Genomic DNA, 21,038 nt, shown 5'->3' with positions numbered 1-21,038 from the left:
GGTATGTAGACATGGCACTTGGGGTTTAGTGGTGGACTTGGCAGTGTTAGGTTAACGGTTGGACTTGGTGATCTTAAGGGTCTTTTGCAACCTAAATGATTCTATGATTCCATGATCCTACATGGCTTTATATCCACACTGTTTCAATATCCAAAGATGAAGTGGGCCTGGCATCTAGCACAAACCAACCACCACCTGTTTATTAAGTAGGAAACCTTTTAAATTACATTGGGTCATACGAAGCTTGTCAACACTAGCTTGATGTACAATCAGTGTGTGCATCTTTTAAAAAATATTTTATTTATAAAATTCCAGTTTCATTACCAACAAATCTGATTGTGGTGGATGTCAGGTGCCCACCAAGCCACCCTATCACTCCCCCTCCTCAGCAGGACAAAAGTGGAGAAAATAGGATGAAAAAGAACTCGTAGGTTGAGATAAATGCAGTTTAATTAAAAAAAATAAAAAGCAAAGGGCGTGTATGGAAGTAAAGGAAAACAAAAAGATTTATTCTCTACTTCCCATCAGCAGGTGATGTCCAACCACTTCCTAGGAAGTAGGGCTTCAGTACATGCAGCAGACCTCCCTAAGTGAAGGGTCCTTCCGGCATATTAGATCCTCTGTACCCCCCAGAAGGGAGTCACCCACAACTATAACCCTCCTTTTCTTTCTTGTGGGTGTGGTCATAATACAGAGGGTAGGCCTTTCAGATTGTATGAGCACTTGTGGTTTTCATTGGCCATTGTATGGCCTTCCACTTCCAGAGCCTCATACCTGTTGTATAGAGGCACCTGGGAGGGTGAAGTGGGTAAGGGGATGTTTTGCCTGCTACCACGAGTGTGAACTCATTTCCATTCATCCCTTTCCCTTGATCTATTATCTTCAGCCAGTTAGGGGGAGGGTAATGGACTCTCTTGGTCTTGGTTTCTTGGTAGTGGCCTTTCGTGTCTTGTGTTTCTCCAAGTCGAGTCTATTTTGCTCATGATGGTATTTGCTGGGTGATCTCACCGTCCTTATTTCAACCCATGAACCTTTTTTTAAATTTTCTCTCCCCTGTCCAGTTGAAGAGGGGGAGTGGTTGGTGGGCACCTGGCATCCAGTCAAGACAAACCCACCACATAGACAGAAAAGGTTGAGCAAAGAGCCAGAGAAATCATTGATTCATGTGGTGTGATGCAAGGAAGTTTTTCTTTTTGGTTTATCAAAAAGAAAAGTGCATTGACTGCAGTCCAAAAGTATCTGCAATGAAATAGAAACTTAATATCTGACTTTTCCATCTAGCTGACAAAGACATAACAGGATCTGATTTTTGGATGTTGAAGCTGAACAAAATCAGACTAGAATCAAGTGGTCCAATTTTCCCTAAATAATAAGCAGTTAACCATTGGAACAGTTTGATGAAAATTATAATGGGTTTACCAGCTCTAGTAGTTTTAACCTCAAGAGATGTCTTTCTTAAAACACATATTCTGGTTGAACTCAGCAGTAGTTAATGAAATCTCTGGGTCTTCTATGACAAAACAGATCAGTGCAGATGGTCAAAGTAGATCTTCTAGCCTTATCTCTGATGGGGACCAAGATGGTTTTGGTTCATCCTTCAGCACTCCAGTCTTTTGCCTATGGATGCTAATGGTTGTACTGGAGCTTCAGTGCAGCTGCAGCAGTTTAAGAAAGGGCATAATTTTCTGTAAATGGTATATATAGCGTGACCAGGGATCCAAACTTCAGAAAAACCTGTCCTAAAGATGCGCACAGAGGACAGCCATCCACATATGGAATTTTAGCACTCCTTTTACTTGTTTATTCCAGTTTCTGAGCAACAACCTTGTGAATTAACAGTGTAAGTGGTGATTCTGTGCAGCCATATACAGAAGGTGGAAAACTGTTTTGGATTAACAGTCCTAGCTCATGTATCAACTCTTGTATGCCTGCATGATTTTAAATGCACCAAGGAAATCTCCACATTAACACTTGATTTTTTAGCTTGTCCAAAACTTGCAACTTGCATTTGGGCTCTTGTTTGTAAAGCGGTATTTAGTCCTTCAAATAAAAAGTGCAAAAGTAGTTAGTAACATTAGCTTATCAGTATTTACAGCAAACCAGTTCCCTCTTCATGCACAGAAAAATAAAATTAAATCCTTGCCTGGCTGAAATCTTCCTTTCTGCAAGTAAAAAAGGCAAAGATTCATTAGAATGACTACTTCAGCCTTCTTGCAGCTTGGGACAAAACCACATTGGCAGAACGACATTGTTCTGTCTCTGATGGCTTAGAAGCTTCACTTCCTTACCCATCTTTGAATCAGATAGTTGTTTGATTATACTTAAACACACTACACTGGAAATCTACAGCTAAGCAAAGCATGAAATTTCTAAGTAGGCCTTATGTCATAGGCCTGAATCTCTTGGGTGGGTGGCCCTATGTTTTCATGCCTTGTGAACTTCAGTTTTGAATTGCGTGCTTTTAAAAATCATCTTTAATTTTGTGTTCCCTCCATGGTAAAGACTGCCTGGCAACTCTCACTGAGACAGGAGGCTCCAAAGTTCAACTCTCATGAGACAATGGCTTAGTACCTCATGCAGACACAGTTTATTTTTGCCTTCTGCTGAAGTCTTGTGTCTCAGATCCTATAGTTTGTGTTACAACAAAGTCACAAGGAGAGACCCCGCAAAACAACTTCTCATGTGCGCTCAGCACAGCATTTGCTGGTCTGTGCACAACTACACTTGACCATAATTTCCCCCTTTCTGTTAGGCATCTGAAGAAACAAATTTTTATCTATGGCTGTGGGGAAAGGAAGCAAAACCTTCTCCATCCTCCTTTCCCACATTTTGCTTTATGTCTTTGCAGTGAAGGACACTAGGCAACATTTCTCATTTAAGATTCCTGTAGTGAGGCTGTATTTCCCATGATAGCTCAGATTCTTATCTGGTGTAAATTATCATAGTTTCAGTCAACTTCAATGAATTTGATAATTTATATCATCTGAGGTTCTGCATCTGAAAACTCTATAATAAAAAGAAGCTGGTACGTTAACTCATCAGAAAAATAAGTGTCTGGTATGTGTCTGAGTCTAGCTATCTTAATATCTGATACTCAGCTGCCAGCAGACCATCACATACTGAAGAATTAAAGTCCTTTGTCTTGTGTGTAACTGGGATTGTGTCCTGTATTTTATCAAAAACGAAAGCTGAACAGAGACTGTCATAGTTCTTGACAGCAACTTTGCTGGGAGACCCAAAAGAAAACATTCAAAGACATCCTTAATAGGTCAGTGAGAAAAAGAATAAAATTTCATTTCAGCTTGTTCACCATGAATCACCGGTCTGGCTGTCTTTACATCTTGCAAAACTTTACATCCATCTAGGCCTAAAAGTAACTTTTCCTGGTATGCATGAGTGTCCTGGTTTTGTTAAAAAACAAGTTTCTCTTTTAGTGAATTTGCCTGTCAGGTAAAGCCTTCATATTAGCTGCATTTTCCTGGAGAACCAGATACATGTTTTGGTAAACCTAGCAATGGAATGCAAACTTATTGATAAGCACAGATGGACATCTTGCGAGAGGGGCAATGAGAAACTGATGACCGAGAGACTGACCAACAGTGTATAACATTCCATTCACGTGAATACTTCATATAAAAGTGGGAGATCATGAGGAGCTCGTCCCTTTTCCCTTTTGGCCTTTTCCTTCCCTTCTGCTTATGGCTGACATTAGGAGAGGACCTTGCTAGTCGTCCCTGTGAACGGAGGCCTAGTGAGAGACTGAATCCAGCTCCGGTTGGCTACAGAGTCTAATCCAGGACTTTGGGTGCTGGCTCTGCAGTTGCTGAGACTTTCAAGATTGGTTTTGTATATTTTGTATTATTTTCTCTATTCTTATTAGTAGCATTAGTAAAACATCTTTAATTTTTCCAACTCTCTTCTCTCTGTCCTTCTTTCCCTCCCGATCGCCTGCCCTTGGTGGGAAGGGGGGAGAGGGAGGGGCAAAAGGGGGAAGTGGGGGGGGAGAGGAGTTTAACAATACATCTGCCAGGGTTTTTGTTGTCACCCCACAATCTTAACCCTCGACAGATAAATGGCACCCAATGTGGGGCGAGAGAAAGGGGAAAATTTGGAGATTTTTTGGCTTTTCTACTGCTCTGACGTACCTTTCAATTTTCTTGGCACGGTGCCAACTCATAGAGTTGTAATACTCGCGCGTCTGTTTGCTTCGGATATTATTTAGTCATGATGATGATCCTGTGTGGTTTGGCACTGGTTTATTTCATTATACTGCAGCCGCTAATGTATTTTTACTCGTTTTTGCTTTACCTTGAAAAGCCTCCAGGAGAGATTAAAGAGCAGTATGGCTCTGTGTTTGCTAATTGGTCAAGCGAATCTTTAGAAAGGCTGACTAACAATACATTTGTGTTTTCATTAGGACAGTTTGCAAATGTTTTAGAGAACTTTGAATATCCTTGGAGTTTTGATAGAACTCTGATGGTGTTATCTGGTTTGCTGAATGTGTGTCAGTTTGTGCTACTGTTAAAAGAAATGAGGTTCAATAGGAGGTTTGCGTCTCTTTTTAGTCCTGAGATTTGCGGTGTGTCTTCGGAAGCTTTAGCAAAAAGCACTTCGAGCCGCCCGAGAAAAAACAAAACAGCCAAAGCTGCTGCTGCAGCCACTGCCCCCCCAACCGCGGCTTCACAGGCTGAAGCTACAGCTCCTCCGCAGAGTTCCTCTGCCAAGGTCGCTGCAGATAACGTTACTTCTCCAGCCTCAAAGGCTAACAAGGCAGCCCCCCCTTCTTCACACACTGCTCACTGTTGCTGCTGTAACCACAGCAATCACTGTGACAGTCATTCAGACTCTGGAAATGAATCACATGAGGGTGAACCCATATCAGCATCAGTTGCCGGTTGTAAGAAAGTCACTAGAAAGACCACCCGTGCAGCAGGTGATGGCACAGGGCCAACATCAACCCAAGGGGAATCATCAGCGCAGGGAGGAGATGAAGTGACCACCACTCGGTCCTTTTCTCCAGGTGAGCTGAGAGATCTGCAAAAAGACTTTAGTCGTCGTGAAGGCGAGAATATTTTAACCTGGCTGCTCCGATGCTGGGACAATGGGGCAGAAACAATTGAATTGGAAGGTGGTGAAGCCAGGCAGCTGGGATCTCTGTCAAAAGATTCCACCATTGACAGGACAATTTCAAGAGAGTCTAATGCCAGTACTCTCTGGACCCGACTCCTGGCAGCTATGAAAGTAAGATTTCCCTACAAGGAAGATTGTATATCCAAGTTAGGGAAATGGAATACTATGGAGAGAGGTATCCGGTTCCTGAGAGAATTAGCTGTGCGAGAGATCATCTATTTTGGATCAGACAACCAAGAGGGGACAGACCCAGATAGAATCAATTGTACACGACCTCTGTGGTGCAGATTTGTACAAAGTGCACCACCTGCATATGCTAAGTCATTGGCAGGAATGGTCTGGTCAGCTAGAGGTGTACAAGAAATTAATTAAGTGATTCAGCAGCTCCCGAACTTTGAGGACAGCCTTGCCGGTTCTCTACGGGCTTGTGTCTCCACTGTGGAGAAACTGTGTGAAAAATCTGATGACCGGTTTGAAAAGCTGTTGCAAGAAATCAAAGAGCTCAGAGAAGACTCGTACCGTTCACGACCTGCACAAACCTATGTTTCAGCTATTAGGAGAAGGCGTTTCCAGTCTCGAGAGAGAGGGCAGAGGCAGCCCACAAAAAGAGGTTCACCGTGGTTCTTCCTACATGAGCAGGGAGAAAACATGAATAAGTGGCACGGAAGATCTACCTTAGAACTTCAAGAATGAGTACGTGAGATAAAAGGAAAAACTCCTAGGAAGGTGGCTGCTCCAGTTTACAAAAGGAGCAGAAGAGATTCTGATGCTCTTGAAGGAACCTCTAATTCACACCCAGAGACTGTGCAAAACAGGAATTAGAGGTGCCCTGCCTCCAACCAGGTGGAGGAAAGGGATAACAGAGTTTATTGGACTGTACAAATACTATGGCCTGGTACAACGCAACCCCAGGAGTACAAAGCTTTAGTGGACACTGGTGCACAGTGGCACGATAATTCCTTCTAATTATAAAGGAATGCAATCCATCAATATTGTTAGAGTGACTGGGGGATCCCAGGAACTGACTGTTGTAGAGGCTGAAATGAGCCTAACTGGAAAAAACTGGCAAAAGCATCCCATTGTGACTGGTCCAGATGCTCCGTGCATCTTTGGCATAGACTACCTCAGGAGAGGGTATTTTAAGGACCCAAAAGGGTATAGGTGGGCATTTGGTATAGCAGCTGTGGACACTGAGAAAATTGAACAGCTGTCTGATTTGCCTGGTCTTTCAGATGACCCTTCTGTTGTAGGACTGCTGATGGTTGACGATCAGCAGGTGCCAATTGCTACCACGACAGTGCATTGCTGACAATATTGCACCAATCGAGACTCTTTGATTCCTATCCAGAAGTTGATCTGTCAATTGGAAAGCCAGGGTATGATCAGTAAGACTCGCTCACCTTTTAACAGCCCAATCTGGCCAGTGCGAAAGTCTAGTAACGAGTGGAGACTAACTGTAGACTATCGTGGCCTGAATGAAGTTATACCACCACTGAGTGCTGCTGTGCCTGACATGCTAGAATTGCAATTTGAACTGGAGTCAAAGGCAGCCAAGTGGTATGCTACAATTGACATTGCTAATGCATTTTTCTCTATTCCTGTAGCAGCAGAGTGCAGGCCGCAGTTTGCTTTCACCTGGAGGGGCATCCAGTACACGTGGAATCGCTTGCCCCAGGGGTGGAAACACAGTCCTACCATCTGCCATGGACTGATCCAGACCACGCTGGAGCAAGGTGAAGCTCCTGAACACTTGCAATATATTGATGACATCATCGTATGGGGCGACACAGCGAAAGAAGTCTTCGAGAAAGGTGAGAGAATAATTCAGATTCTTTTGGATGCTGGTTTTGCCATAAAACGAAGCAAGGTCAAGGGACCTGCACGAGAGATCCAGTTTTTAGGAATAAAATAGCAAGATGGCCGTCGTCAGATCCCAATGGATGTGATCAACAAAATTGCAGCAATGTCTCCACCTACTAATAAAAAGGAGACACAGACTTTCTTGGGCGTTGTAGGTTTTTGGAGAATGCATATTCCTGACTACAGCCACATTGTGAGCCCTCTCTATCGAGTGACTCGTAAAAAGAACCAATTTGAGTGGGGCTCTGAACAACGACAAGCCTTTGAACAAATTAAGCGTGAGATAACTCATGCGGTGGCCCTTGGACCAGTTCAGACTGGACTAGATGTTAAAAATGTGCTCTACACTGCAGCCGGAGATAATGGACTTACCTGGAGCCTCTGGCAGAAAGCACCAGGAGAAACCCGAGGTCGACCCTTAGGTTTTTGGAGGCGTGGATACAAAGGATCTGAGGCCAACTATACTCCAACTGAAAAGGAGATACTAGCAGCATATGAAGGAGTTCGAGCTGCTTCAGAAGTGATCGGTACTGAAGTACAGCTCCTCCTGGCACCTCGACTGCCGGTGCTGAGCTGGATGTTCAAAGGGACAGTTCCCTCTCCACATCCTGCAACCGAAGTTACATGGAGTAAATGGATTGCACTGATCACGCAACGAGCTCGAACTGGAAATCCCAGTCGCCCAGGGATCTTAGAAGTGATTACAGACTGACCAGAAAGCAAAGACTTTGGGATGTCTCCAGATGAGGAGGAAGTAAAACATGCTGAAGAAGCCCCACCATATAATACTCTTTCAGAGACTGATAAGCAGTATGCACTGTTCACAGATGGATCCTGTCGTCTTGTAGGAAAGCATCGAAGGTGGAAAGCTGCTGTGTGGAGTCCCACACGACAAGTTACAGAAGCCACTGAAGGACAAGGTGAATCTAGTCAATTTGCAGAAGTGAAAGCCATCCAGCTGGCTTTGGACATTGCTGAACGAGAGAAGTGGCCAATACTTTATCTCTATACTGACTCATGGATGGTAGCAAATGCCTTGTGGGGGTGGCTACAGCAATGGAAGAAAAGCAACTGGCAGCGCAGAGGTAAACCCATTTGGGCTGCCACACTGTGGCAAGACATTGCTGCTCGGCTAGAGATCCTGCCTGTGAAAGTTCATCATGTAGACGATCATGTGCCTAAAAGTCGAGCCACTGAGGAACATCTGAACAACCAACAAGCGGATCAAGCATCTAAGATTAAAGTAGCTGAGGTGGACTTGGACTGACAACATAAAGGTGAACTTTTCCTAGCTCGGTGGGCCCATGATACTTCAGGGCATCAAGGTAGAGATGCAACATATAAATGGGCTCGCGATCGAGGGGTGGATTTAACTATGGACACTATTTCACAGGTTATTCATGAATGTGAAACTTGCGCCGAAATCAAATAAGCAAAACGGTTAAAACCTGTATGGTATGGGGGACGATGGTTAAAGTATAAGTATGGAGAAGCTTGGCAGATTGATTATATTACACTTCCACAAACACATCAAGGTAAGCATTATGTACTTACAATGGTGGAAGCAACCACTGGATGGTTGGAAACATATGCCGTACCTCATGCTACAGCCCGAAACACTATCTTGGGCCTTGAAAAAAAAGCAAGTCCTTTGGCGACACGGTACGCCAGAAAGAATTGAATCAGACAATGGCACTCATTTCAAAACCAGTATTATAGACAACTGGGCCAAAGAACATGGTATTGAGTGGGTATATCATATTCCATATCATGCACCAGCCTCTGGGAAAATTGAAAGGTACAATGGTTTGTTAAAAACTACACTAAAGGCACTTGGTGGTGGAACCTTTAAAAACTGGGATTCACATTTAGCAAAAGCCACTTGGTTGGTCAACACTAGGGGATCAATCAATCTAGCTGGGCCTGCCCAATCAGAAATTCTACGTACTGTAGAAGGAGATCAAGTCCCTGTAGTACACATGAAAAATATGTTAGGAAAGGCAGTCTGGGTTACTCCTGCCTCAGGCAAAGGCAAGCCCATTCGTGGGATTGTTTTTTGCCCAGGGACCTGGCAGCACCTGGTGGGTGATGCTTAAGGATGGGGAAGTTCGGTGTGTACCTCAAGGGGATTTGATTTTAGGTGAAAATATGCAATACTGAACTGTATGATGTGAATTGCCGCACTAACAGTGTTTAATAAGTGTCTTTCAGATCAAGACAATGGTGATGAAACCAGAGCTTTGAGTGGCACCTGAGAACTTATTTGAAGTTGATGTCTTTAACCCACAAACACTGGTCATGAGATGCACTTGTACCATTTTTTCCTGCCCTGGGAGACTGTTGTGACAAAATGAACTTAATGAACTTTTTCAAAGGATGGTCCACTGATTAAGATGAATTATTCCTGTGTATATATGTACATAAGTATATATATATAGTAGTAGTGATTAATTAGATTGTATAAATAGATTGTATTGATAAGGTTTAAGTATTCAGTGAATGTCATATTATAAGGGGTGGAATGTCCTGGTTTTGTTAAAAAACAAGTTTCTTTTTTAGTGAATTTGCCTGTCAGGTAAAGCCTTCATATTAGCTGCATTTTCCTGGAGAACTAGATATATGTTTTGGTAAACCTAGCAATGGAATGCAAACTTATTGATAAGCACGGATGGACATCTCGCGAGAGGGGCAACGAGAAACTGGTGACCGAGAGACTGACCAACTGTGTATAACATTCCATTCACATGAATACTTCATATAAAAGTGGGAGATCACAAGGAGCTCGTCACTTTTCCCTTTTGGCTTTTCCTTCCCTTCTGCTTATGGCTGACATTAGGAGAGGACCTTGCTAGTCGTCCCTGTGAACGGAGGCCTAGTGAGAGACTGAATCCAGCTCCGGTTGGCTACAGAGTCTAATCCAGGACTTTGGGTGCTGGCTCTGCAGTTGCTGAGACTTTCAAGATTGGTTTTGTATATTTTGTATTATTTTCTCTATTCTTATTAGTAGCATTAGTAAAACATCTTTAATTTTTCCAACTCTCTTCTCTCTGTCCTTCTTTCCCTCCCGATCGCCTGTATTTGGTGGGAAGGGGGGAGAGGGAGGGGCAAAAGGGGGAAGTGGGGGGAGAGGAGGTTAACAATACATCTGCCAGGGTTTTTGTTGTCACCCCACAATCTTAACCCTCGACAATGAGTAGAAGCACTGATAAATGAGAGAATACTGGATTTTAGGAGATGAACTTTTTTCCTGCTGCCCAAAGGTAATTTTTTACATCTCTACAGCTGGTTGTTTCATGTTTCCTCTGCATCATCCCCTCTACATTCTTTAAGAAATCACTAGCTGGTGCTAAGCCCTAAACCCTCCAATTAGGGGAGGCAGGAAGTATTTTCACTTTTTCCTCCTTTGACAAATTTTCTTAGAGATGTGTAAAAAAGAATGAGTTATGAATCAACGATCTAAAGAAACTAGGTGTTTACAATCCCAAATTGTGACAGGTATCCCAAATTGTGGGGAGGTCCCATTTGACTGGAAGTCGGTGAATGTGATGCCCATCTACAAGAAGGGTCAGAAGGAGGATCCAGAAAATGACAGGCCTGTCAGTCTGACCTCAGTGCCAAGGAAGGTCATGAAACAGATCATCTTGAGTGCCATCACGTGGCACATACAAGACAACCAAGTGATCAGGCCCAGTCAGCATGGGTTTATGAAAGGCAGGTCCTGCTTGACCAACCGGATCTCCTCCTATGACAAGGTGACCCATGTAATGGATGAGGGAAAGGCTGTGGATGTTGTTTGCTTAGACTTCAGTAAAGCCTTTGTCTAGGGTTTAGATTGCAGGGCAAACTCCTCCATTGTCCTGCCTTCCTCTGGGGCCTCAGGGGTACAGGGCTCTTCAGGACAGCTTCCAGCAGAGTAGACAGAGACAGAAACAAAGAAGGCATTCAGTAACTCTGCCTTCTCTGTATCTTCTGTCACCAGGGCACCCACCTCGTTCACCAGTGGGCCTACATTGCCTCTGGTGTTAGTTTTATCTGCCACGTATTTGAAAAAGCTCTTCCTGTTATCCTTGACCCCTCTTGCCAGCTTTAATTCTAACGAGGCCTTAGCTTTCCTAGTTGCCTCCCTACAACCTCTGACAACAGCCTTATATTCTCCCCAATTGGCCAGCCCCTCCTTCCATGATCTATAAACTCTCCTCTTCCACTTGAGCTTGCCCAGCAGTTCCCTGTTTAACCAAGCAGGTCTTCTGGCTCCCTTCCTTGACTTCCTACGTGTCGGGATGCTCTGATCTTGAGCTTGGCAGAAGCAGTCCTCGAATGCTAGCCAACTATCTTGGGTCCCTTTGAGGTTTTGATTGCAGGGTGACAATAAAACCATGGCAGATGTATTGTCAACCCCCTCTTCCCCCCTCCTTCCCCCTTCAGCCCCTCCCTCTCCTCCCTTCACACTCAGGACAGGCGATCGGGAGGGAAAGAAGGACAGAGAGAAGAGAGTTGGAAAAATTAAAGATGTTTTACTAATGCTACTAATAAGAATAGAGAAAATAATACAAAATATACAAAACCAATCTTGAAAGTCTCAGCAACTGCAGAGCCAGCACCCAAAGTCCTGGATTAGACTCTGCAGCCAACCGGAGCTGGATTCACTCTCTCACTAGGCCTCGGTTCACAGGAATGACTAGCAAGGTCCTCTCCTAATGTTGGCCATAAGGAAAAGGGATGAGATCCTCGTAATCTCTTACTATTATATGAAATATTCACGTGAATGGGATGTTATACTTGGTCAGTTTCTTGGTCACCTGTTTCTCTCGCGAGAGGTGCATCCATGCTTATTAATAACTTCGCATTCCATCTCTGTGTTTACCAAAACATGTATCTGGTTTTCCAGGAAAATGCAGCTGATATGAAAGCTTTAGCTGACAGGCAAATTCAGTAAAAAAGAAACTTGTTTTTAACAAAACCAGGACAGCCCCTTTACCTTCAAGCACCCTTGCCCACGGGATTTCCCCTAGCGATTGTCTGAAAAGGCCAAAGTTTACCTTGCTGAAGTCCAGAGTTGCGTTTCTGCTTCATATTCTGATCCTGCCACATGAGATCCTGAACTCCAGCATTTCATGATCACTGCAATCAAGGCAGCCCTCAACCTTTACTGCTTCAACCAGACCCTCCTTGTTAGTGAGGATGAGGTCCAGCAGTGAACCTCTTCTAGTTGGCTCCTCCACCATTTGCATCAGAAAGTTAACATCAGCACACTGGAGAAACCTCCTGGACTGTGGCTGGCTGGCTGAGTAGTCCTTCCAGCAAACATCAGGGAAATTAAAATCCCCCACAACAATCAGAGCCTGTGACTGCGAAGCTGCTCTCAGCTGCCTGTAGAAGGCCTCATCAACTTCCTCAGCCTGATCTGGTGGCCTGTAATAGACACCCACAACAGTATCACCCCTGCCAGCCTGCCCCTTAGTTCTCACCCACAGACTCTCAGCTCGCTCCTCATCTGCCTCTGGACAGTACTCAATACTCTGTAGTTGCTCTTTCACGTAAAGAGCAACTCCACCACCTCACCTGGCTGTCCTGTGTTTCCTGAGAAGGACATAGCCATCCATGACCACAGTCCAGTCATGTGAGCTGTCCCATCATGTCTCTGTAATTGCCACCAGATCATAATCTCCTGACCGAACATAGGTTTCTAACTCCTCCTGCTTATTCCCCATGCTGTGTGCATTGGTGTACAGGCATTTCAGGGAGCGAGCTGAGCACACCGATTTCACCCCGGTCTTTATCAGTTCTAGAGTGCTGCCCCGCTGATGCAAGCCCAGCTACAACCTTATCCCCCTTCGAATCTAGTTTAAAGTTCTCCAAAAGGAGCCCTGCCAATTCCTGTCCCACCATCCTTTTGCCCCTGTGAGATAAACCTTTCCCACGTATCACTCTTTGGACTGTTGTCTTATAAAACCAGCCGTTATCAAAGAATCCAAAGCCCTGCCTGTAGCACCAGTCCTGTAGCCTGAATGGACTGAATTTTTCTATTCCATCCCACATCATCACCTGAAAATGGAAGGAGGGAAGAGAAAATCACTTGCACCCTAGACCTTTTCACCAACTGTCCCAAGGCCTTGAAATCTTTCTTCATTCCCCTCATGTTGCTGCCATGCGAGAGACGGAACCTGACACAAGAGTGATCTCGAGGAATATCTCTACCCCGACACACAGGAGCAGCGCCCGAATTGTCATCACTGTCACTACTATACAATTCCTCTGTGTTCCCCTGTGGATCAGTGAGTCGACACATATCCGCGAACCGATCTGTTGACCCAGTCTCTAGCCCATTTCCATATCGCGCTCGCAAATATTCAACCGCTTCCCTCAGCGACCACATCCCGTCTTCTACACATTGCTTTGCCCATTTTTGTATTCGCTCCTTTTTTATTTGGAGCTCCTCAGGAGTGAGGTCAAATTCCGCCCCCTCCCCTTCCTGTTTTCCCCGTTTTTCACGTTCCCTGCCAATTGCCTCCAACCCGTCCTTAATTGCATCTGATGCCTTTTTGCATGCTATTAGCCGTGAAGTTTTACTCGCACCCCCATCTAACCGCTTCATTGCTTTTAACACTTCTTGCATCTGCGCCTCCTGCTGTCTCAACAAGTCCTTCAGACTCTGCAAGTGTCCCTCTTCCCGGAAGTCAGGGTAATTTTGTTGTCCGTCGCGGTACTCCATCGACTTTTCCGGCAGAGGCACTCGACAGCGTCTCGATCTAAGTTTCTATCAGTTCGTGCAGCCAGCTGCAGAATACCTTTCACTACTGCTTTTTCTTTTGCAGATGCTGCGTTTCCCATGCCGCCTGATTCCCTGTAGGCCTACTTTCTGCTTTTCTTTGAGCACCCGACTTACCTTCGCTGGCACTGGCGGCCCTCTCGCTTCTTCACTTCCGGTGGTCGTCTTCGATACGAAGTATCACGTCGAGGTCACCAAAATGTTGCTGCCAGGTGAGAGACGGAACCTGACACACCAATATGATGTTCACAGAGTTCAACTTTATTGTCCAACCGAGCTAGCTTTATACCACAAGCTGCCCTGTCCACGCGCCTCACAACAATATGATTGGTTATAGCACGTGCTATACAGTAACATGATTGGCTGCATGCACTGTCCACGCGCTCTGTACGCGCATGTCGGTGATTACTCATTGGCTGGTACCTTCTTATAGGATTCCTTTTGTTTCTTTTGTCTCCGGCTTCAACTCCTGGCAAGGCTGGCAACAACCCCATCCCCCCAGTGTTGCACAGGAAGGAGCCCTGCCTACGTAGACCACTACACCCTCAGACTACGGGATGCAACTTTCTCCCCACCTGTCTGGAAGATCAGCAGTGGGTAGTAGTCCGTTGGGTGCACCAGGTTGGGGAGTGCCCTGGTGATATAACAGAATCACAGAATGTTAGGGATTAGAAGAGACCTTGAAAGATCATCTAGTCCAATCCCCCTGTCGGAGCAGGAACACCTAGATGAGGCTACACAAGAATGTGTCCAGGTGGGTTTTGAATGTCTCCAGAGGAGACTCCACAACCCCCTGGGCAGCCTGTTCCAGTGTTCTGATACCCTCACTGAGAAGAAGATTCTTCTCAAATTTAAGTGGAACCTCTTGTGTTCCAGTTTGAACCCATTACCCCTTGTCTTATAATTGGTTGTCACTGAGAAGAGCCTGGCTCCATCCACGTGGCACTCACCCTTTACATATTTATGAACATTAATGAGGCCACCCCTCAGTCTCCTCTCCTCCAAGCTAAAGAGACCCAGCTCCCTCAGCCTTTCCTCATAAGGGAGATGCTCCACTCCCTTAATCATCTTTGTTGCTCTGTGCTGGACTCTCTCCAGCAGTTCCCTGTCCTTCTTGAACTGAGGGTCCCAGAACTGAACACAATAGTCCAGGTGTGGTCTCACCAGGGCAGAGTAGAGGGGAAGGAGAAACTCTCTTGACCTACTAACCACCCCCCTTGTAATACACCCCAGGATGCCATTGTCCTTCTTGGCCACAAGGGCACAGTGCTGGCTCATGGTCATCCTGCGCAGCAAGAACCCCGGCTTTATTCATCTTTACATTCTGTATCATTCTCCAGATGATTCAGAGGACTACAAGAAAAAATTTTACGCAAGCACATCCAATTCCCACAAAAACCGTATATGCAGATTGAGGCCTGAAAACCATGGTTTTGGGTTTAACCACTTTACATTATTAGAAATGTCACCCATTATTTTTTTGCGTGTTAATTCTTGCAAATCATACAATTGTTTTTGCAGGGTACTGGGTATATCCTGAACCAGGCCTTGCATATTAGCTGAAAATGTTCTCTGGAGATGTTGTTTCACTTGGGTCCACTATCATTCCATTTTAATTTCACCCCAGGGGCTTGGGGGGCCTCCCAGCCCTCATGAACTCTAGAGTGATGCCCTACTGATGCAAGCCCACCTACCACCCCATCCCCCTTCAAATCTAGTTTAAAGCTCTACAAATGAGCCCTGCTAATTCCTTTCCCAGCATCCTTTTGCCCCTGCGTGATAAACCTTTCCCACGTATCACTGGACTGGTATCTTGTAAAACCAGCTGTTATCAAAGAACCCAAAGCCCTGCCTGTAGCACCAGTCCTGTAGCCAATTGTTTAGGGTCTGGATTTTTCTATTCCCTCCCACATCATCACCCAAAACTGGAAGGTGGGAAGAGAAAATCACTTGAGACCCAAACTCCTTTACCATCCATCCCAAGGCCTTGAAATCTTTTTTCATTCCCGTCAGACTGCGGGATGCAGCTTCCTCCCCATCTGTCTGGAAGATCAGCAGTGGTTAGTAGTCCGTTGGGTGCACCAGGTTGGGGAGCATCCTGGTGATGTCCCTGATCCGGGCTCCAGGTAGACTGCACACTTCCCTACGATGAGGGTCAACTCTGCAGATTGGGTCCTCTTTCCCTCTCAGAAGGGAATTGCCTGCTACAATCACCCTTCTTTCTTTCTTATCTGAGGCAGTCTTGAGGCATGGGGTCAACTGCCTCTTTCTCTGTGACCTCGTAGGTGGGCCTTGCACCACAATTGCGCTCCTCTCCATTGTGACATGTGTGGAATTCTTGGCTGTCATAGCAATAAATCTAAACATGAGGCTTCTTGTTCAACATTCCGTTGGTCCTGACCTTGGCAATATCAGCACCACACACAGTGTCCGAGAAAAACATGTGGGCAAAAATTCAGAAAAGTGCAGTTACTTAGAAGGCACTTAGCTGAAAGGAAAAATCACTAAAAGAGAACTGGTCTTGTTTTTAACAAAACCAGGACAATAGGCTAAGAAGGTGTTAATTGGAGTGAGAGGGCACCTGCTGCTGCCATCATAGTACTTGCGTTTTTTGTAACTTCTTCAACTACCCGCAGGTAATGTCTTTGGCCTCTTCCTTTGATTTCTTCCATTTCTTCGTTGCCTTCTGCTGCAGGGACAGATGCTGCATCTCTGGAACTGGGTTCTGCACCGTTTTTCCAACTCATAGTAAGGTTTAACATATTTCACAGGAAGCCACCTCAGTCCTGTTGGAAGAATAACACACACATATCCCCTTCCTCAGGTGATTAACTCTACAGGCCCTTGCCATTGACTGTTGTGCAGGGAATTCCAGTACAAAACCTTTAGTCTCTGAGAAAGTGAATCTAGAACATGGAAATCTTTTTCCACTGCTGTGATAGAGGAAGAGAGGCATAGTACAATTCAAAAAGTTAAAGTATATGTTTGTCGAGGGATTGGATTGCAGGGTGACAATAAAACCCTGACAGATGTATTGTTAACCTCCTCTTTTTACTTGGGACTTTTTCTTGTTTCTTACCGCCGGGTCGACAATCGGGGGGCAGGGCGGGACGGCGGCTCAGATACGCTGTTGTTCGCCTTTTGTTCGCAGCGTCGTGTGGGACTGAACCGCGCAGAACTGTGGTGGCGGCCCCGGTCCCGGTGCTGCAGCTCGAGATCAGAGGGTGTTGGGCTCCCCTTCGGCCTTGTTCGCAGCGGATTTCAATTCGCGGGCAGCCTGCAAACATGCCTTCTACTTTCCAAAGGGAAGCTCTGTTGCTGTTCCTGGGCTAAATGCTCTTACCTTCTGCCTAGGTGGAGTTCAGCTTTAGACATTTTTTTTTAAGGGTTAAAAAAAAAGCTAATTTTATATATATATATATATATATAAACTTTCTTATAAATTTAATCTTTTGCCTTTCTTCTCTCCAAAGGTCTGAGTTACATCTATGGTTCCTCAGGACTGGCCGAACCAGAAGTAGGGCTTTTTTTAGTTTGGTTGGTGGTGCTGAGACTTTTTCTTTTCCCCCCTTTTGCTTGCACTTGATTCTGTTTGCAAGCAATGAGGAATGACAGGAGTGCATTTAGGGAGGGTTTCTTGGCTGATTACATTTAAGCTAGGAATTCACTGTGAAAACAAAGCCAAGGGGTGATAAATAAAAGATGCAGTCTTTTCTAGGACACCTAATGTGGGTTTGGCTTTGCTTGCTTTCAGCATTGGAATAGAGATCAATGAGTAGTTGTGAAAGGAAAAATAGTGACTTTTTGCATAGCTCCCCCTGAGCCGGAAGACAGGGATGGGGAGCAGAATGAAGCCCCCGTAATCCAAGGGGAAATGGTTAGCGACCTGCTACACCACTTGGACACCCACAAGTCTATGGGGCCAGATGGGATACACCCAAGGGTGCTGAGGGAGCTGGAAGAGGTGATCCCTAAGCCACTTTCCATTATCTATCAGCAATCTTTGCTAACTGGGGAGGTCCCAGTTGACTGGAAGTTGGCTAATGTGACACCCATCTACAAGAAGGACTGGAAGGATGATCTGGGCAACTACAGACCTGTCGGTCTAACCTCGGTACCAGGCAAGGTCATGGAGCAGATGATCTTGAGTAACATCACATGGCACATACAAGAGAACCATGTGATCAGGTCCAGTCAACATGGTTTATGAAAAGCAGGTCCTGTTTGACCAACCTGATCTCCTTCTATGACAAGGTGACCCACCCAGTAGATGAGGGAAAGGCTGTGGATGTTGTATACTTAGATTTCAGTAAAGCCTTTGACACTGTATCCCACAACATTCTCCTGGAGAAGCTGCAGCTCATGGCCTGGATGGGTGTACTCTTCGACGGATAAAGAACTGACTGAAGGGCTGGGCCCAAAGAGTTGTGGTGAAAGGAGCTCAATCCGGTTGGTGGCTAGTCACGAGTGGTGTTCCCCATGGCTCAGTATTTGGGCTAGTTCTGTTTAATCTCTTAATCAATGATCTGGATGAAGGGATTGAGTGCACCCTTAGTAAGTTTGCAGATGACACCCAATTGGGTGGGAGTGTTGATCTGCTGGAGGGTAGGATGGCCATACAGAGGGATCTGAACCGGTTGGATCATTGGCCAAGTGTATGGGTTTCAATAAGACCAAGTGCGAGGTCCTGCATTTGGATCATAACAACCCCAGGCAACGCTTGGGGAAGAGTGACTGGAAAGCTGCTGGGCAGAAAAGGACGTGGGGGTGTTGGTCGATAGCCAGCTGAACATGAGCCAGCAGTGTGCCCAGGTGGCCAAGGAGGCCAACAGCATCCTGGCTTGTATGAGAAATAGTGTGGCCAGCAGGACTAGAGAAGTGATTGTGCCACTGTACTCATCACTGGTGAGGCCACCCCTTGAATCCTGTGTTCAGTTTTGGGCCCCTCATCATAAGAAGGACATTGAGGTACTAGAGAGAGTGCAGAGGAGGGCAATGAAGCTGGTGAGGGGCCTGGAGCACAAGTCTTATGAGGAGCAGCTGAGGGAGCTGGGGCTGTTTAGCCTGGAGAAAAGGAGGCTGAGGGGAGACCTTATTGCTGTCTACAACTACTTGAAAAGGAGGTTGTAGCATGGAGGGTGTTGGTCTCTTCTCCCAAGTAGCAAGTGATAGGATGAGAAGAAATGGCCTCAAGTTGTGCCAGGGGAGGCTTAGATTGGATATTAGGAAAAAAAAATCCTTATGGAAAGGGTTGTCAGGTGTTGGAACAGGTTGCCCAGGGAAGTGGTGGAGTCACTATCCCTGGAGGTATTTAAAAGGCATTTAGTCGAAGTTCTTAGGGACGTGGTTTAGTGCTAGAGTTAGGTTAGGATATGGTTGGACTGGATGATCCTGAGGGTCTCTTCCAGCTGAAATGTTTCTGTGATTCTAAGAAGGGAGTAATGTTGGCAAGGGTCAATATGAAAAAAGAAAATCTGCATAAATACAACTGAAGTGTTGACTGCTGCTTCCAGACCCTTTAAATGTATTCTGAACAAATGCTATACCTACTGCTGAAAATACTTTGGGTCAAGTTTGTGTGTGGGTTTGGTTGGGGTTTGGTTGTGTGTGTTTTTTATTTTTATTTTTTTAAACCTTATGTCAGTCTCCTTAGGAAGGCTGCACAAAAAGAGTAGTGGAAGCTGGTCATATGAAATATGTCAATGGTATTATTATTAAGGGCACTGTCCAAATGCCTCTTAAACACTGACAGGCTTAGGACATTTTTTTTCCTCCTATATTTAGCATTGGTGTTGCTTCACCTTGTGTACTGTGTGCAGTTCTGGGCCCCACAGTTTAAGAAGGATGTTAAGGTACTTGAATGTGTCCAGAGGAGGGCAACAAAGCTGGTTAAAGGGCTGGAAGGCATGTCCTATGAGGAGTAACTGAGGACTAGGCTTGTCTAGTTTGAAGAAAAGGAGGTTGAGAGGTGACCTCATTGTTCTCTATAGCTTCCTGAGGAGGGGAGGTGGAAGGGGAGGTGCCGATCTCTTCTTTTGGCTATATGGTGACAGGATGCATGGGGATGGTTCAAAGTTGTGCTGGGGAGGTTTAGACTTGCCATTAGGAAACTTTTATTTACCAAGAGGGTAGTCAAACACTGGAACAGGCTTCCTGGAGAGGTGGTTGATGCTCCATGCCTGTCAGTATATTTAGACACAGTGTATTTAGGTATTTAGACAATACCCTTAACAACATGCTTTAACTTTTGGTCAGCCCTGAATTGGTCAGGCAGTTGGACTAGATTGTTGTAGGTCCCTTCCAACTGAAATTATTCTGTTTTATTCTAACAGAAGCCTTTGGTTTGCCTTGCAAGGGAGTTGTGGAACACTTGGGTAGGCTGGGTCCTGGTGTAGGAAAGTTCTTGTGAAATTTGGATAGGTAGTTGTGTCATTAGGGCTGATAAAGGTTCTTGCTGGTGAAATATTCATTGTGAAGCAGAAAGGTGCAGCTGTGAAAGCAAATTTAACTGAAGTGAGTTACTGCATATAGAATGGAATTGGTTCCATATAATATGGATGAATATGTAGCATTGAGTAAAACTTAATGTTGATTTTGTGTAAGTGCATATTTAGTGACCATATAAATGTTAACTTGGTCCTTGCAGTAGGAGTAATGGAAACTCTGTAATTGTTTACTATTGTACTATGGAAAAGTGCAGTTATTGGACAAAGTACATTTTAATATATATCAATTCTAACACAGCCTTACTTGTAACACTAAGGATTACTATCGACAGGGAATGCAGGATTTGATTTTTGAGGGAGACATTAATTTAAGTTAAATGGTAGTTAAATGGAATATTTTGCTTCTGAATTTTACAGTATAGCCCCCTATTTTTTCATTCTAGCCCTAAATAAACATTTAGACAACTTTATCATTGCAACTCAAGTGAAAGAATTTCAAAAACTTGTGTCTGTGCTCTGCTAAAAATTTTCATGTGATCCTGCTTCATGCCCCCAACTTCATCTCATGTGTAATGAAAAAAAATCCTAAATAAAAGGAAGGTAACACATTAGTCTATTTTGAAATTCAATTATGTTGTCCTAGCATAATAATTACCATAACTTAATTTTGAAAGATTTTTCTCTAAAGAAGTTGGCTTCAGAATTCCAATTGCATCTAACTTATTGATGTTTTTATAGTTTTTTTTTAATGTTTCAATCAGACATGAAGGATTTCCTTTTTTAGTTTATTAAAAAATAAAGAATGCAGGCTCCTAACACAAATCTTTCCAACT

General features: G+C 44.7%; 1 protein-coding gene across 2 annotated transcripts in view; it reads left to right on the top strand.

Annotated features, from left to right (window-relative positions):
- The window catches only part of LOC136114685 (uncharacterized), a 69,932-nt gene that overhangs the window by 34,328 nt on the left and 14,566 nt on the right, over positions 1–21,038 (top strand). For both annotated transcript variants that reach the window (XR_010653130.2, XM_065860118.2), the window contains one exon: positions 13,806–13,971. Coding sequence is in view for 1 of the 2 variants with exons in the window: in XM_065860118.2 (XP_065716190.1) it covers positions 13,806–13,971 (166 nt within the window). In the remaining variant the exon portion in view is untranslated. The remainder of the gene's footprint in view (positions 1–13,805; positions 13,972–21,038) is intronic.

This window comes from Patagioenas fasciata, chromosome W, assembly GCF_037038585.1.
Source record: "Patagioenas fasciata isolate bPatFas1 chromosome W, bPatFas1.hap1, whole genome shotgun sequence".
NCBI lineage: Eukaryota > Metazoa > Chordata > Aves > Columbiformes > Columbidae > Patagioenas > Patagioenas fasciata.
Note: the sequence above shows the minus strand (reverse complement) of the source record. Positions and strands in the feature narration are given on the sequence as shown.